This window comes from Plectropomus leopardus, chromosome 2 (genome assembly GCF_008729295.1).
Source record: "Plectropomus leopardus isolate mb chromosome 2, YSFRI_Pleo_2.0, whole genome shotgun sequence".
Lineage (NCBI taxonomy): Eukaryota > Metazoa > Chordata > Actinopteri > Perciformes > Serranidae > Plectropomus > Plectropomus leopardus.
Genome location: NC_056464.1, coordinates 18904829 through 18922621, shown reverse-complemented (window position 1 = coordinate 18922621; position 17793 = coordinate 18904829). Strand labels below are relative to the sequence as shown.

General features: G+C 38.7%; 1 protein-coding gene across 2 annotated transcripts; it reads left to right on the top strand.

Annotated features, from left to right (window-relative positions):
• The first annotated feature begins 305 nt into the window (after positions 1–305).
• Positions 306–16961, top strand: os9 (OS9 endoplasmic reticulum lectin). 2 transcript variants are annotated; one of them, XM_042503825.1, is made up of 15 exons: positions 306–480; positions 889–1071; positions 5121–5184; positions 5263–5339; positions 7837–7935; positions 8140–8341; positions 8610–8765; positions 9413–9528; positions 9849–9909; positions 10342–10424; positions 10563–10766; positions 10885–11086; positions 11499–11666; positions 12204–12313; positions 14767–16961. In XM_042503825.1, the coding sequence occupies exons 1-15, from the start codon at positions 313–315 to the stop codon at positions 14902–14904; spliced, it is 2031 nt and encodes a 676-aa protein (XP_042359759.1). In that variant the 5' UTR covers positions 306–312; the 3' UTR covers positions 14905–16961. The 2 variants fall into 2 exon arrangements, with proteins under 2 accessions (XP_042359759.1, XP_042359766.1); XM_042503832.1 differs by lacking the exon at positions 11499–11666.
• The last annotated feature ends 832 nt before the right edge of the window (positions 16962–17793 follow it).

Sequence of the window (17793 nt, the reverse complement as noted above, 5' to 3'; positions counted from 1 at the left end):
CCTAATTGGTTGGTGATAAACCTCATCCATATCCGCCCGCTGTCCGTGCTGATGTGTGAGTTTATTATATGAAAAAAACAAACGCTGACAGCCAACATGTATGCCGTTTAATAATGATTTCCCTTTGGCACAAAGCGAAGGTGCCGCCCGTCCAATCTGTGCCTTTGTAGAAAACTAACACACCTCAGAACTGTATAACCGTTGACAGACACAAGAAATTAGCCAATGGCCGAGCTGCGCTTCTCACGCTGACCAATCAGCTGCCACCATGTCAGAAGTTGTGTGTTTTGTTGCTGTCAGACAAATGGGGGTATGAGGAGAGAGTCAATCATGGCTGCTTCCTTGGTACGGTGGCTAAAAAGATTGTACGTTTTCTTTTTGATATGTCCCCTCTGTGTACCAGCCTTCTTGAATTTAGAGGAGCTGAATGAGATGAAGTATGGGATTCAAATTCTTCCCGACCCCGTCATGTTGGGGCAGGTGAGTGAGGGTGTTTGGAGGGAGCTAACAATTAGCATGCTAGCTAGGAAGTACGCTACCGTTAGCTAGCGTGAAATATTGTACTTTCACGTCACTAACACGAGTAATGAATAACCGGTCTGTTAGCTAGTCAAGCAACGTAATTTTAAACGTACATGTTGCTTTCAAGTTACACAAAGAGGCGTTAATGTTGAAGTTGTTTCCATGTGACCTACGCAGCAACCATCGTTGACAGCTGTCACAACAACCTCAGCTTCCTTACTTTCACTTATAGCTGCAACTTCTTTAGATTGTCAATAACAAACCACGAAGACTGTCACACAGCCAGGTAGTTAATGAGCTCCAAAACGGTATTGTATGGCTACACATCAAGATACTGCAGCTGTCATGACTGTGTTTCTCCTTTAGACCAAGACAGAGGAGGTTATGATGGTGTCCAGTAAATACAAGCAGCTGTACGAGTGTCGACTTCCAGCCCAGGCCGTCCGCTTTCATCAGGACCCTGCCTCTGAGCCGGACTCACAAGGATACACCGGGCCGGACATCCCAGACCTGCTCAGTCCAATGCACAATGCCCAGTGTCTAGTGAAGGTAAGTTGGCAGTTACATACCAGTGGGATCCAGTAGGCAAATGCTTTTTCTGTTTAGAAAGTAACTGAAACATTTTTTTTTAGTTCAAGGTGAACCTGAACCTGTTTTGATGGCATCTGTATCACACTTCTGCCACACACATTTGGAGCCATCCAGAAAATACTGCCATGCACTGCACTCAAGCTATATTAGATAGTTTGAGTGTTGAGTGTCACTGAAGATTTACTGTAGTGTGAATGATAGTTTGTTTCAGCAGACTTTATAGTTTACAGAATGTGGATATTGTGCAGATCCATCCCCAGCTGGGAACAGGTGCATAACAAAAGTAGCATATGAAGTAGGGATGCCCGGATCAAGTTTTTTTCAACCCCCTACTGTATTTGATTCATTTGATATTAAGTATATTAATATACTTAATATCAATATATATTAAGTATATATATATATAAGTATATATATAATATGGAGTTTACAAAATAACAAAGTGAAACTAAAATATTTTGGCTCTTATCACAATTTCACTTATTGCATCTTTGTAAAAAATAAGTAAATAAATAACCACAGTAAATACCACAGAGATTGCTCTCAAGTCCACTCAGTGCAGCATTTGTTTTTTTCAACAAAATAATAAATAAAAAGTACAACTAAAATGAGTCTTCAGAAATTCCTCTTAAATCCACTTAGTGTAGCATATTAATAAAAGTACAGAACACTATAAATTAGTAATATGATGACAATTTAACTTTAAATTAATGTTATAGCTGAACTTAACATTTCCAGTCCCAACAAATAAAAATCAGTCACAATTCAGCTTATTACAGCATCAGAGTTAAAGCAATTTACAAAAATGAAAACAAAAATTTCAGTTCAATTTAAAGTGGTATAGCAGCTTAAGTTGAACATGAAAAAAAGTTTCTACTTCTTGAAGTTGCAACATTGCAATAAAACCTGAATATCTGCAGGAAATCATGCTTTCTGTTTACAACACCTGTGTGACAGCGGACATAAAATAAGGATCGTGCATGACATGTGCTCAAAATAATGTGTTGATTGGGCCTGATATGAGCAGGACTTCCCTAATATGAAATAAAAAGGCAGTTTTGTTTTTTTTTAATTGAGTCTGAACACTGATTATGGCAAATTCGCACAAATGTATTGAGGCAATGTTTTCCCATTCAAAACAGACTTTGTATACAAACAAAAAAATGCAGCATATATAATATAATACACTATGACTTAAGTGAACTTTACAATGGGCTTAAAGCACACAAAAAAACCCTAGAGTGACGGAGACTTTGTACATGTCATACAGGGCAGACAGGGTTTTAGGGTCCATAACCCAGAGCAAGGTACCAGGGAACAAACACAGTCCTATTTTCAAGTATATGACAGAACATACATAAAAAAATATTTGTAGTGCTTACACTATCCTGCCAAATGTGAGTTTTGATGTGAAATCACATCATTTGTAGTCTATTCATGCATTTGAGACATGCTTTGATATCTGGGCAGCCACCAGTCACTGCTTTATCTACAGTGGAAAGAATCATGATATCTGGATGCAAAGTCTGATCGGGGCCCCTGAAATTATTAAGAACATTATACGTTTGGTCTCTCCATTACAATCACAGTCCTGTACCTCAAGATGCACAGAAATTTCACTGTGCCGCACCTTGTTAAGATGTGGTTTTGTGATGTGATGTGCACACAGTTTTACATGGTCTGACCCCCCCCCTCATTTATAAAACAGGGGTTACTTTACAATTACACAAGTAGTAGTGGTTTGTCATTCTTTCACTTGTCTGTGTCTGTGTCTTTTTTTCTCTGCTTGTATCAGTGGATATGTGCTCATGTGTCTGTGTTTATGAGCGAATGTGCTTATGTGTCTCTGCTTATAAGCTTTGTCTGTGCTTGTGTGCTCTTGTATGTTTTCTTTTAATAGTATCAACCTGCCAGGGACTGCAGATAAAAGTGAGCCTGTATGGTTAAACCTTGTACATTTACATGGTGGACTCAAGTGCTCACGTAAATGTATATCGTCCCTCCTTAAATAGAATAAACATAAACATGTTAAAATAGGAAAGGGTTGCCTATAATATCTTTCGCGCACCTATTATGATTATTTCAGCTACAGAAGAAAGTGTATCAGTGCTAATTGGACCAAAGTCCTGTCAGTGATGATGTCAATAATGGATGAGACACGTGTCTCTGCAGCGCTGTTTTATGTTTTTGGCTCATCTTACAGTTGAGATTTCCGCAACAGAGGTCTTGTAGAAACAAAGAGAGAAAAAAGACTGCATAATATCACCCATTTTTTGGAGCATCAGTAATTCCTTTCCCCATGGGTATAAAGCACTGGACTTAAAACATCTGCCTGCCCCCTGCTAAAAAACCCTTTTATCTAGTTTGAGTGTCGAGAGAATGACCCAAAAGATGGTTATGTGAGTGGGTTGCTGGCGTGATATAAATGAACTCCATGACCAAGCACACGATCACATACTTATCTCCTTATCTCCTCATTAGATTCTTGTGTCTGGTTGAGTAAAAACAAGGCATATTTGTTACCACACCAGGAGTTTGTGGCTGTGAGACATACTAAAAGAATCACTGTTATTTAGTCATGAAATTAAATCAGTTACAATGTAGTGTCCAGAGTTTTCCCCAGTATTTTATAGCACTGATGGGTCAGCTTGCCAGAAACAAAGACCACTTTCTTGACCATTACAACAAATAAGCAGACTTTTAAGAAATATAAAATTACGAAAGGATGGTCCCAATGACTAATTTCCCTGATTTTTAATGGAACGTTTAAAATTAAACTAGTTGTATAGTGCAAAATAAAGAAAACAAAATCAAAGAAATCAAAATTGAGCACAATTAAATCAACAAAGTTAAGCATTTCCCCACCAAAAATATTATGTGTATTATAAGAGGCATTTAAAATTGTTAATCCCATTTTTCAGTCAACAAATTGTATTTTAATCCCTAAAATTAGCTGTCGTTGAAAAGGGGCAGAGGTTCCCTTTCACACGGCAAAAATCCACATTTATTTTACAAATTTGATTCTTCTTCTAACTCAAGTGAATCTGTTTTCATCAATGCCAGCTCTGCTGAATAATTTATGACAGAAAATTGGCCTGGTGTCATTATAACAACACCTTAAAGGTGCAGCGTGTAGGATTTAGGGGCATCTTTTGGCAGAAATGTAATGTAACATTCATAAAAATGTTATCTCCTACACACTTGGCACACGAGAAAGGTTTCAGTTGATTGCAATATGCAACCTCACTGCTAAATGTCACTAAATCCTACACACTAAACCTTATATACAGCCTGTACTTATTTCTTGTATTTCACTCACTCAAATAGCAGCCAACATGATCTAGTACTGATTTAACAACAGGATAAAGACAGATGTTGGTTTAAAGTAGCTGTGTAGTATCTTTGAGATAAAGTCAGATTTTAAAAAAATCTAATCTAAATCATCTTTTGTCTTGTTCAAGGAATAACAATGTGGTCACATGTTTGTAAAATTACCTCATGAGCTTAAGCTGGATTCAAGTGTGTGTGTTTAGAGGTGTGGGTGTGGGACAGAAAAAGAAAACACTTTCTCTTAACATCTGATTGTAATGTCATTTTTTATTATGCAGGCATTATTTTTTGTTTTATTGTTTTTTGACATTGCAAATGTGTTTTGAGCCTTTTGTTGGTTTTTAACACCTTTTTTAAAATTTGAATTGATTTTTCTCCTTTTTAGACACACGTACTTGCCCAATACTCCTAACATCCTGACATACCAGTTTCTAATCAACAAGCATCATCCAACTTAGCTTATAAGACAAAGAGTATAAAGTCTGGCATTAAGTGTGCTACTGGGCTTAAACTGTACAAAAACATGACAATTTGTGTAAAGGTTGTTTGAATGTGTGGAACTCTAATAGGATGATCGGTGATGTTGTTAATGACATTGGGCAAGTAGTCTAGACGAAAAGGAACATTTGTCAGTCAATTTTTGTTTATTAAAATGTTGCTGTCTTTGCTTCTGACAGACGAAGGACTGGTGGACATATGAGTTCTGCCACGGTCAGCATATCAGACAATACCACATGGAAGGTAAGCACTTGTGTCTGTGTTTTGAGTCTGTGATTTTCATGACAATCACTTTGACCAATGTTGATCTTCTCTCCCCAGACACAGAAATCAAAGGGGACATTCTCTTCCTTGGTTATTATGAATCTGAATTTGACTGGAGCAATGAAACGGCAAAGGTAAAGTTGACTCACTTTTGTGGTTATACGTTTATTTTTTTATATTATTCTTGGTGGTCATAGATTTCTGATAATCATTAGAGGAAGACAGAAATGGGGAATGAATGATTGTGTAATATGAGCTGAACCCTATTTATCAGTATGTGGTAGCGAACTTAAAAGTTGGAAACTTTCACATTTTCACATTTTTTAATGGGTAACACCGGTCTAACTTTGAATGTAAAGTAGACATTCTGTGATGTGTTTTTTTCAGAGCCTAACAGCTATCAAAGTTTCCACAGTTACTTTTTGCGCATCATTCATCATTTCCAGCATAGGGGATAGAAACCACAAAGAAGTTAGACTGAAGCTCTTTGGTTGAAAAATACTATCAGCCATCGGGGAAAACAAAAGCCGTAACCTCTTCCTGGATGCTTCCCAAATCACGCACTTTTAGTTGGTACTGCGGCTGCCCTTACAAAGAACATACTGTTGCATGCAGTATGCTCACAATCAGGACATACAGCTTCTTAATAACACTGCGCTCTGTCCTTTGACCCTCTTTCTCATTTATCTGTTACCGTGGAGACACAACAAATCAGCATTCACTGAAATCGGCAGAGACGGAGGTTAACCTGGAGAGCTCTGCTGCTGTTACTTATCAGTGTCTAACTTTTAAATTACAGCTGCATGCGTTGTGGATTTTAAAATTTTATATTCATTTAAGTAGCTTACATATGCATTTCTCTACCATTGTTATTTTAATTTTTTGTCACTGGTAATCTCTTTAAAAATGTTTTTCATTTAAATGATTCATATTCCTGTTATTACCATTTGACTTGTCATCAGTCACTTGAATGTGCTGTCATCCGTCACTGCGCCTTTTGTCATCTGTCAGTCAGCTGTCAAGATGTGACGGATCGGACTATTTAATATTACCTCGTACAATCTTTACAATAAGGGTTACGCCTGGCTGTTAGGTGGTGTAAATATTGTGTAACAGCTCATCTGTATGCAAGACCTACTTTGTGAGGTGTAACAAAAATCCAACTAGAGACTGTTTTGCGACACCAACCTGCGACTGAAAATGACTGGGGGTCAGTGGTGTAAAGGGTTTGTGTTGGGGAGGAGCAATGGCCCATTCTCTACTGCCTGCCCCCATACTTCGGGTGCCATTGCTTGGACCACACCCATCTTTAAACTCTGCTTCATTGTGCTCTAAACTACACAACTGTAAAGTTTTGTGACTTCATCTTGCACTGTTGTGAGAAGCTGTCGTGTTGACGAAATCTGTCCACAGACACATAAGCACCTGGTAAAATACTCACGTCCCTGCCACAGCAGGTGTCTCCTGGATCATGATGACACACAGCCTCACAAAAACAATATCAGCCCTGCTGGTAATGATATTTCAACTACCATTAAGTTAATGTAGTTGTTTTAGAAATCCAAACGGAGCTGGTAGAGCACTTGTAAGATTACAGATTAAAAGAGCACACAGTGATGGCGTCGTCGGCCAACGGAGAAACCCACCTGCTTTACCAGTCCTCGCCTATCTTATAGCCTAACCAGTCTTTGTCCTCTCTCTCTCCTGACAGGCTGGAAACCCTCTCCTTACTTGTGCAACAACAATGACTTTTGCCATATTAGGCTCTCTCCTAACTCAATTGTGAGAGACACATGGCACAGTGTCCTATCACTATAACAGCCATTTCCCTGTTAACAACACAAGTTGTTTTTCACCATCCTTGGCTATTTATTCCTACTGGTCACATAGTGTTCAGAGTGTCTCTTCCTGTGCACGAGTTTTGCTGTTCACTTATGTATCTCAGTATATCCCCTATGCTTTGGAAACTGATTAAGGAGACTATGCATTATCATATACGGCATAGATTATCCCATGATATTTCCCATTTAAAATCTACCACATTAACACTGTTCTTATAACAACTTTAATCTGGTGCAACTGGTTCCAGAAATCTTTTAAGCAGTAGTGTTGTTTTTACAAATGTTTAGAAATAATAATGAACAAGCTGCGTACACCTACAAACAATCTGATGCTGTTTAAAATAATAAATCACCCTGGGTGTGTTTGGATAAAGCAAATACTATCTGACGGCTTATGCTCTTCTTGTATTACACATCACCAGCAAAAGATAATCACTGGGATTTGATTGAATTTGAGTGGAAATAAGGGTTACTTTTCATTGAACAGCTCTATGAGTAGTTCGTGGCAACCTGTTTACACATTACTAAGATCTTAGCCAGTTTAGGAAATCACTAATTTCAGCTAATAGGTACTAAGAATTTAGCATTTGAAACTTGGATTAACAAATTGCAGGTGCAGCCCGATCCTCTTTGCTGATTACCAGCTTTGAGTAATGATGATGACTATATGTGAATCATTATCAAAGTGCAAATAATAGAGGCCTCACATTTAATCTTTGAATGATGCACTGAGCCTCCAAGAATACTGAAAATCAGTTTGGTTTAAACACGTTCTCTCTTTATTTCGCAGGCCTCCAAACAGCACAGGCTGAAGCGCTACCACAGTCAGACCTATGTAAATGGCTCAAAGTGTGACCTAAATGGAAATCCCAGAGAGACTGAAGTTCGGGTGAGACATTTTTTTTTATCTTTCTTGTTTTGTTTGTTTTCATTTCTGTTTTGCCTCTCATGTGAAGTAGGTGAAAATGTACATGTTCTACTAAGTGATCCTCCTAAACACACCTTGTTAATTTTACTCTTTTACTCTTTCTGATTGTCATTTTATTTTATTTAGATTTTTTTACTAACTGTACTGTACCTTTATTATTTCCAGTTTGTGTGTGAAGAAGGCTCAGGTGACTATATCGCCCGAGTGGATGAGCCTCAGTCGTGCCGCTATGTGCTTACGGTTCACACCAGTCGTACCTGCCAGCATCCATTCTTGCGGCCGCCATCCACTGCCAAGCCCCAGGGCATCGTGTGCCAGCCAGCACTAAGTGCACAACAGTACATGGATTACGTCAAAGCTCAAGTCTGTGAGTTGACAAAAATGAAGGTTGCTGTGACGCATTGTTTGGGGAGAGGTCATTACTTTCAACATTATGTCCTGTTGGAGCGGGAGACTGGAGCAGGACACAATGCAAGAACAGAGTGTTTTAAAGTGTTATGGTGATATCAGATAGGAAGATAAAGGCAGAAAAATGTGTCAAATAGGTGCTTTGACATACAGAATCTTTGATTGTTTACTTAATAAGAAATTAGGAATGTGTGATTTGATCGTCTGTCTGTTTTCTCTGTTCTTAGCGGACACGAAGCGTAAAGTAGAGCAGATCTCAGAGGAGCTGAGGAGTCTTGATGAAATGTTGGCTGGTAATGAAGAGGCAGATGGAGCAGTCGAGGTTACAGCAGAAGAAACATCACCTTCACCCGAGGACGACCTGGACCAGTCAGACACAAAAGGTGCATGTTTTTTAATACTTGGAGGGATACTTTGCCGATTTTCAACCAGCTTTGTATCATAACAGTGTGGGTAGACGCATCATCAGGCAGATTTTCCCTGGCTTCTATACTCCAAGAGTCAAGAGATCGCCGTCCCCTCTCTCTCTTTCTCAAACTCTCAAACAGACCAAACTCTGATCAAACAGTAAAACTAAGCAGTGCTGGTCAAGATTATGTTTCTGTGTTGCCTGTTTCTTGCCTATGTTTTAGCATACCATTTAACTGTAAGTCAAGATCGTTTGTGACCAGCTGACCGCCATTGTGTCAGACAGATGAGTTCACATTACGTCACCCACCAGCGAGAGGGTTTATTGGTTTGGTGCTGCACTGTGAGTTCTGGTAGTTGAAGGTTTTCTGATCAAAAGCAAATGCGGCAGCTCTTTTCTCAGGTCATGCAGCACAGATTTCAAAAGTATTTGTTCGATTTCTGCAAAGACAACCCAGTTTTATGAAAAGACCACATTTCCAGCAGTAAAATACTTCTTTAAAATGCAATCTGCCAAAGCGGCGTAGTACTTTATCACCACACTGCATACAAATGTCTTCTGGGTTTGTTTTTTTTTTCCATCACACTGGATGTCAACATGTGTGCCTTTATTTTGAAATAGATACTGTTGATGTATCTGAGGATGCCGGATCAGAGGAGGCAGAAGATTCTGACTTCTGGGAGGGAGTTACAAAGCCAGGGAGTTCAAAAACATCTGCTCCTCAAGAGGACAATCAGGTATAAAAATATTTATTTTTTGCTTTTAATAAATGATGCTTCTCTGGGCTACTGATTAGAGATTACATTTCCATGCATTTTCTTCACAGCTGTGCTGCTAATAATGACCAGACTAAACTGACACTTTGTTGATTTTTTTTTCATTGTCAATTGTTTTGTATATTCACCAAACGTTTGGTTGTCAAGTAGTATACTCTTCAGATTTAGAGGTGATTCTTCTCTGACCACTAGAGGGTGTAGATAGATACTTCTCCACAGCTCTCTGTCTCTTTCTCAACTCCACTCCATAACCTTAACCTGATTTTGTCTTCTACACGCAGGCAGCAGATGATGGCTATAACTCTCTTACAGACAATGAAGTCATAGATGATGGTGATGAAGGTATTGCAACAACAACACACACACACACACACACAAGGAAGGGTAATGCCGTGTATGACCACCCTGTTCAGTCCTGCTGCTTTAAAGAGCCTCAAACAAGATTAATAAAACTGCAAACTTTTAATTCTGTGCAGTTATATTGTTTGATTTGCAAACTGAGTGAGTGTCGGTCTGGACAGAATGTACATTTTCACATTCAGAGCTCCTATTGAGGGATTTGAATGAAGACTGACCCAAAAAAAAAGACCAAAACACACCCAAAAAAATACACTATCCTCAATTTAAATAAAGTTGCACATTATATTAAATGAGGTAGCCTGTTTTTTTTTATTTTTTTTATTAAATCAGCTTTCTATAATGAACATAAGTTGTCTGGAGTGTTTTTTTTCAGTGTTTAACTTTAATTTCTCTCTTCATGTTAATGTCTTTCAGTGGAAAAATTCAACTTTAAAATCATCACTGACCCAGCAGACCTAATGAAATTTGTTCAACACCTCAAAGAGAGTAACAGGAAGGTCAGAACTCACCAAGATTAGTGTGATGCTCTATTTGTACACCATTGGGAGTATATTTCCTATTATATTTTCACTGCAGTGTACGTGTATGGGTATTCAACTTCAGTGGGGCGTGTTTTTTTTTAAAATTGTTTTTAGAAAGCACAAAACCAAGCCAAAAGTCGAGGAGAGAAACCAACAAACGACAGGGAAACAGAGAAGCTTGGGGAGGAAGAAAAAGATGAAGAAGAACGTCTGCTACAGGAGTTTGAGGATGAGATGGCCGACCTCTCTGTGCCCTCTGATAAAATTGACGAGATAAAGGAGGAAATGCAGAAGGAATTTGACAACATCATAAATGAGGTTTCAGTATAGAAAGCCAGAGATTCGTCATGAATATTAAAATGTTTTCAGGCAAATCTGACACAATGAAATAATCTAGTGACACTTTGAAGTGATTGGATTGCCTTTTGTGTTATAGGCTCAGCAGGAATTAGAAACAGAAGGTCTGAAAGGGGAGTTTGATCGCACTCAAGCAACTCAGACACTGGAGACAACGCTGGACAAGCTGCTCGATCACTTGGAGGAGAAAGACGTCCAGGACCCAGAGCAGCAAACGGCAGGAGTTCAAAGAGCCAGCGACCCCACCAGAGGCAGCCCCAGCCTGGCTCCGAAGCAGCCAGGTAACCAGGCAGTGTGCCCCTCTGTGCTCATGTTCACGTCTGTGTCCGCCTCCATCATCCTCATATTTCATTCATATGTGCAGCACATGTTTGTTGTAACTGCTTTCATCCCAGAATAGACACACACATGGAGATAATTTGACCCAAAGAATTTATGTTTTAACTATTTTGGTTAGTAAGTGGTCTTTCCTCTGCTGCCATTGATGTACGTGTAGGTGATTTTCGGTAATTTTATCAAAACTGGAATCAATGACAGTGTTATAAATCTATGACAGTGCAGAAATGTAATTCTTATAAGACAGTGTTTTGGATTGCACATTCTTGGCTCTAACCTCCTCCATCCTGTGGCCCTGCTGATGGGTTATTTGAGGTGAACTGTGTTGTTTGTCCCTCTTTTGTCTCGTCACCCCAGACCAAGCAGCTGACGACCATGTTAAGATCAAAATTACTAAGTATAAGACGGGCAGCAGCCCTGATGGGGAGGTCAAAGTTCAGGAGATGGGCGAAGGAGACCCCCAGTGGCAGCACATAAAGGACGTGGTTAAAGAGCAGCTAGAGAAAGCAGGACTGAAGGCAGAAGGTATGAGGGGGGAGTGCCCGAAACACTCACGGCCTTTTCTCTCTTCCATCTGTTATCTTGAGCATATAGTAGTTCTTTTCTTCTCCTTTCATCTTTGTCAAAAAGCCACACCTGTCAGATTTAGGTTTTTCAAGTTTAGCTGTTCAAACAGCACTCGTGCTAATTGTGCTATGGGTGTTCTTCATTTATCATGCTGCCAGCAATTAAATACATTGGGTTTTTTATTGGTTTTTTTTGTTTTTTTTTAGATCAGGATAGTGTTTTAGACATTAGACCAGTGACCCTTCAAATTAACTATTTTTTTAACAGAATTGCAAAACTAATTATCATGGTAGCAAAAAAATGTTTATGACAGCAGTTAGCTGAAGGCAAAGGGAAACAAAAAGTGTGTCCATGCGTGTCCTTTCTTTTTCATCCACTGTTATGTGTGCACCATTCTTCATTATGATTATTTGTAGTTGTAATAAGTCAGAGCCACTTGGGATTTTATGTGTTTAACTGGCAAGCCTGCCTTCTCCCCTGTTTTTCTTTTCTTAGGTAAAATTGAGGTGAAGATCTTGACGCGAAAAAATGCAGAGGAGACCGGTGATCAGTGGCTGACGGAAGAAGATACAAAGTCCTTCAGGGAGCTCCTCATAAATCTCCTGGTAATTTAAACAGGATAAGGGCTTTTTATTGGGTTCATTTGAATGGGTGTGAGTTATGCACTATTTTACTGTGTTTGCTGGCAGCTGTGTGCTGTAGAGTTAAGTAGATGTAAACTCTACTTAAGCAGTTGTATGTTTAGTTGTTTGGAAGCACAGATTTTCACACACATAACCACATATTTTGTGAGCTTATAATTTACTTAAATAAATTGCATTATTTATGTACTTAAGTAAAGCTCATTACTTACTTAAGCTTAAACTTACTTAAAGCAGACTGCTGACTGTAGATCGGAAAATGGTATCTCTTCTACTAATTAAGGAGGAATATATTTTGGAAAACAAATTTTCCAAATTGTATTTACCAAAATGTCAAACTATAGCTTTAAGGGGCGATTGTATGGTTTCTACTAAGTTCTAGGTTGTCAAACATAACTTACTTTTAGACTGTACAAAACAAAGTATTTTTAACTTTTTTAAAAAAAGGGTTTTTTTTAGTGTAATAACACCAATCTGAAAAAGTGAGATCAAGAGAGTGCAAATGTCCTCCAGGCATTTCAGGGGGCATGTGGGTGGGGAACAGGAGGTGCAGGACATGCTGTTTGTCCAGTGTGTGTATATGACAGTAGTGGAATGAGGGGCAGCAGGTTGCATTATCAAGGTGTCAGCAGAGTAAACAGGCTGTATGGAGACAAACCTCTGACACAATGGGCCCTATTTAAAGATCTATAGTGCGTGGTCTACAGTGCATGCTGCAAATGCATTCACGGCATGTCCAACTTCACTTTTCTGGTTAAATGGTGCGTAATCTGACCAAGAAGCAAGGCACAAGGGGCAAAGGAGTTGTGTTTAGTCCCTTAATTAATCGTGTGTTTTTGGCGTAACATGAATTAAACCAATCAAAGTGTAATCTGCCATTCCCCCTGTAAGTACTGCTATTTACTTGGCAGACTCCGCAAAATGGAGAAGTTAAACTAGCTATAAACTTGACAGGAAAAGGAAATAAAACTGTAGTTTCTGAAATACAGAATAAAAATAATGCGCAGTGTCTCTCTTAATGGGGAGTCAGACAGCAGTTCTGCTCTACTCTCTGCTGCATTTACATTTTAAAGAATGTGATTATTTTTTTCCTTATTAGTGATGTCCCAGCTAGCTCACCGGGTAGAGCAAGTGTCCCATGTACAAAGGCTATGTCCTTGACGCAGATGCCGTGGGTTTGATTCTGTCCTAGGCCTTTTGCTGCATGTTGTCCCCTCTCTTTCCCTTTCATGCTATAGCTGTCCTGTCTAATAAAGGTAAAAAAAAGCCCCTCTCTCCTCCCAAACAAAGTACGGTTGACTCTTAATTAGTTGTCCCTCCTAGCTCCCTTATAGCCAAGGTGGCGATGAAGATAAAAAAAAAACAGGGATTTATTCATCCTGTATCGTGCCTAACTTTTGTGGATCATAACATATTGGGTGTGAAATATATCTGCAGAATCTCCAGTTCACAATAACACCAAATGTTTCTATCAGTGTCGGTTTTTGAGCCATCAGGTTTGCTTGGAGAGGTCTGCTGGGTTTCGTGCAGCATTTTATTGTAGAGTTACCTCGCCTAGACATCTGTGTCTAACGTCATAAAAAATGAATACAGTTTTAATGAGATAAAGGATTAACCAGCACATAAATGGAGCACAGGCAGTTTTTATCATAGCAGATGAAGCTTTTTCATTTATAGTGTTCCTGTGGATTTTTAAAAAGTCTTAAAGGGCATTCAGTTGTTTCATCTAAAAACAATGCCTTAATTAAAGTCATTAAAGTGTTCTAAATCAATCTTTCAAAAGTCTTAAAAAATGCTTAGGCACAGGAAGTAGGATATTATGAATGATTGTTTCTGAAGTTGCATCATAGAATCTCGTAATAATTGGCAATATCTATCTTTTAAAGAATTTACTAAATGCCTCTGGTAATTCACGTCATGCAGATCAGGATTTAAGAAAGTTTTAATTTTTTTTCAACATTTGATGTAGATCATCTGACTTTTTAACTTGACCAAAAATGTCATACTTCCTGTTAGAATAAACATTTGGCTTAAGTTGTCCCTGTAGTTTATGGCTGTTCATGTTTTTTTCCTTCAGTTTCGGTTGTTGTAAAACTGGACTTAATTTCATTCTGAGTGGAAATAAAAAGGTCTTTAAAAGTCTTAAATTTAACTCTACTGAAGATGTAGGAACCCTGAATTTGTGAGTTTATTGTTTCAGGTGTCATCTACTGGGTTTGGGTGGTTTTCCACCTCACTGACACACACTAACCACCCACAAATACACCTCCTCTTTTGCCTTTCAATCTTTGCCACACTGCCTAAAAAACATTCAATAGATTACAACGTGTGGTGTTTGTCACTGGCGTTCAGCACTTCATTTGGATCAGAAAAGTTGAGGTTGTTTTTCAACACACCCTTTTTCCCTTTTCTTACAGACCGGAGGCACAGAAGAGGTTTACAAAGAGCAAAAGAGGCAGCAGGAGCTGGAGAACAACTATAGGTTTGTGTGGGGAGAGTCCCAGGAGGAGTCCCAGTCATCCAGTACGTCTGACTCAGATGACGTGGACATATGAGCTCATTCAGTAAATTCAGTGCACCTTTTGTGACGGTGAACTCCTGTGGAGAACAGCAGGGAGGGGACTCTGAAGTGCAACCGCAAATTTGATAGAGAGCCCAAATGATTCCATTACTGCTATTAAACCTGGCGGATAATATCAACTCACCTGTTTGCACATTCAGAAAATGTGTCTGTGTGTCTTGAATAGGCAATATGTGTCTGTCGTGGGCACCGGTTATATGTTGCACGATGAAACCGCAACGTCTCAGCTGTATTTGTGCAGCCGAATTAAGTTATGCATTTTCCCCTTTTTAATGGGATTCAGTTTTGATAGATGGTGATTCACAATATGTACCTTTTTTAGGAATATGTCAGTGAATTTGACTGAATATTTGTGTCAATTTCTAAAGTTGTCAGCGGCACACAGGTGAATCACTTGCTTTTTGACTGACATGTTGCTATTGACAAAGAAGAAATTACCTTAAGTGACAGCCTGGGGGGGATGCCTCGACAAACTTTAGGAGTGTTTGCAAAAGCTGTTCAATTTACTGTTTACTACAAAGTATGATCTTGTTTGGATATGAAAAACAGAGGACAAATACTCAAGGGTTCACATTCCAGTTCCCAAATGTCTTTGAAACTTTCTGAAACGCTGCATTTGGTGATTAGATTAAACACAACTGTAGATTACAGAAGTGTTTGCACACATGCTGTGGCACTTTATATCTTTAGAACAAAGGTTCTGTTAAGTCAGATTTGTAATATTGTTTCTTTGGGTTGTCATGCTGTTAAAGAGATTCAAAGAAAAACACGGAGGAGTGTAGGGATATACATCTTCTAAGTGTGTCTTTGGATTTCGGACAAGGATTTCATTTAGCTTCATTTAGCAAAGGAAAGCTACAGCGTCAGTCACACTCTTCCCGTTTGTCACTAACATGGAACCGGTTCAGAGCAACTAAACCAAAAATAGTGGTTCAATACAGGAAAAGCTGGTTCTCAGCTGGAACCAAAAATAGCAGGTTTTTCTTGACCTGGAGTGTGAACCAGTTCAAGAGCCAGAACTAATTTGGTGAAAAAAGGGGTATCAGCTTACCAAAATAATGAATCCACACAAAACTTTTCTAAGGATCCTTCAGAGGTGTACTTAAAAGGGCTGAATTTGTATAATTTGTGAATAAATGTGACTACTCTGAAGTCGACATGTACATAATTATTGCGTAAAAAGGTTTTTAAATTGATTGGTTGTATATTAGCACAAATTAGCTGGGGCGTGAGTTACCTTAGTAAATGTGTTAAAACTTGTGGCTGTGCAATCTAGTATATGAAATTTAATTTCACTGTGGAACTAAGGCGTATTCAAACGTTTCCAGAAACACGATCGAGGCGTTTGTTCTCAGAGAAACCAGTGTCCTGAGGCTCAATATCAGATAAGAGTACGCAGAAATAAAAAAGCTTTGGGGTGTGTGAGAAGGAGTGTCTCTTGACTTAGCCAACTGAATTTGTCTTCTCGCAGAATTAAGAATCGTTCTGGCATTGCTATCGCACCCGTAATGGTCCGACCTGATCCTGGGCCCATATCACAAAGTGACATTAGTGAGCTGGTAAAGGGAAACCCAGAGATATCAGATCCTGTTTATGATCAGATAAGTTTGTTTTTTATCTCGAATCACCAATGTTATACTCAGTGAAAGCAGGCAACACAAAGAGAGCCAGGCTTCAGTGTAGGAGTTTGTGATACGGGCCACAGGTCCTTCATGCAGCGTGATGAGAAACAAATAAACAGTTTTAAACCCTTCTGCCTGTCCCCAAACAAACACGGGTGCCATAACACTCGTGTTTCTCTGCAGTAGTCAGTTTGGTCCTCGCATTTCAACTGTGCACATTATTTGTAAACAGTGACAACTCACAGTAGAGGCAGATATTCTTGAATGGGACAATATTAATGTATTAGCATTACCGTATTGGTTTCATAGTTTGACGAAATTCCATTTGTGCTGCCTTGTACTATAAATAAAAGTCTCTGAACACTGTTTAATTTGAATAAAAGACACCACACAAGTCTTCTGAACATCAGCCGTGTGTGGCTTTGTGTTGTAATGATAAACTGATGAACATCAACATTTATATTTGTATTGTATTAGATGAACACACAGCATGCTCTTCTGTATGAAGTCTTTGATTTCACTCACCCACATAAGACTAAAAACCAGGTGTGACTTTGTTTACTTTTCATGAATGAACTAACCTCAGTTTACTCAGCTGCTGGCAAACAGCCAGGCAGTATGCATTATTCCTAAAGCACAGACATTTGCTGTTTGTCATGCCTTTGAGCCTCGAAAAACATGTACATTAGAGATGTTTTGATACACTTTTTTGTGTGTGAGATGGTGATGTTATTTAAGGAATGTTTGATATTTACTCTGTAATGCAATTAAGTTTGGAATTTAAAAAAAAAATGCAGTTAATTTCCGTCCAACATTCCTGTCTTTAAGAGGTTGAGCTAATCTGAAACTAGACACCCTGAGCAATCCAGTGGCACCGACTATGGAAAAACAGTATGGCCATTTTACAGGGTTCCCTGACCTCAAACCTCAAGAAGTCTAAATGAAAATGGGTTTTGTAGGTGTTAACGGACAGGCTCACTTTATGCTAATCCCATGCAGTTTTTTTTTTTTTTTAACGTCATTTGATTCCTAATCAAGACAATCTGGTAAGAATTGTTTTACCTCTTCATTATGGTCTTCAAAATGGTTTTGAAATGCAAAATAATTGGAAATGAAACCATGTGATTAAAAATTTAATTTATTTCGATCAAATATTGAAAATTTGCGGTTGATTACAATTTATCAAATGAATAATTTGATAGCTCTAGTAGAAACAGAAATTATTATAGACTTTCTAAATT

What these genes read in the sequence shown, in the direction of transcription:
- os9 (XM_042503825.1), top strand. Translation starts at nt 313, where the DNA reads ATGAGGAGAGAGTCAATCATGGCTGCTTCCTTGGTACGGTGGCTAAAA. An exon ending in CTCCTCAAGAGGACAATCAG is followed by an intron (nt 9,529 to 9,848) that starts GTATAAAAATAT and finishes TTCTACACGCAG; the next exon opens with GCAGCAGATGATGGCTATAA. An exon ending in TTGACAACATCATAAATGAG is followed by an intron (nt 10,767 to 10,884) that starts GTTTCAGTATAG and finishes TTTGTGTTATAG; the next exon opens with GCTCAGCAGGAATTAGAAAC.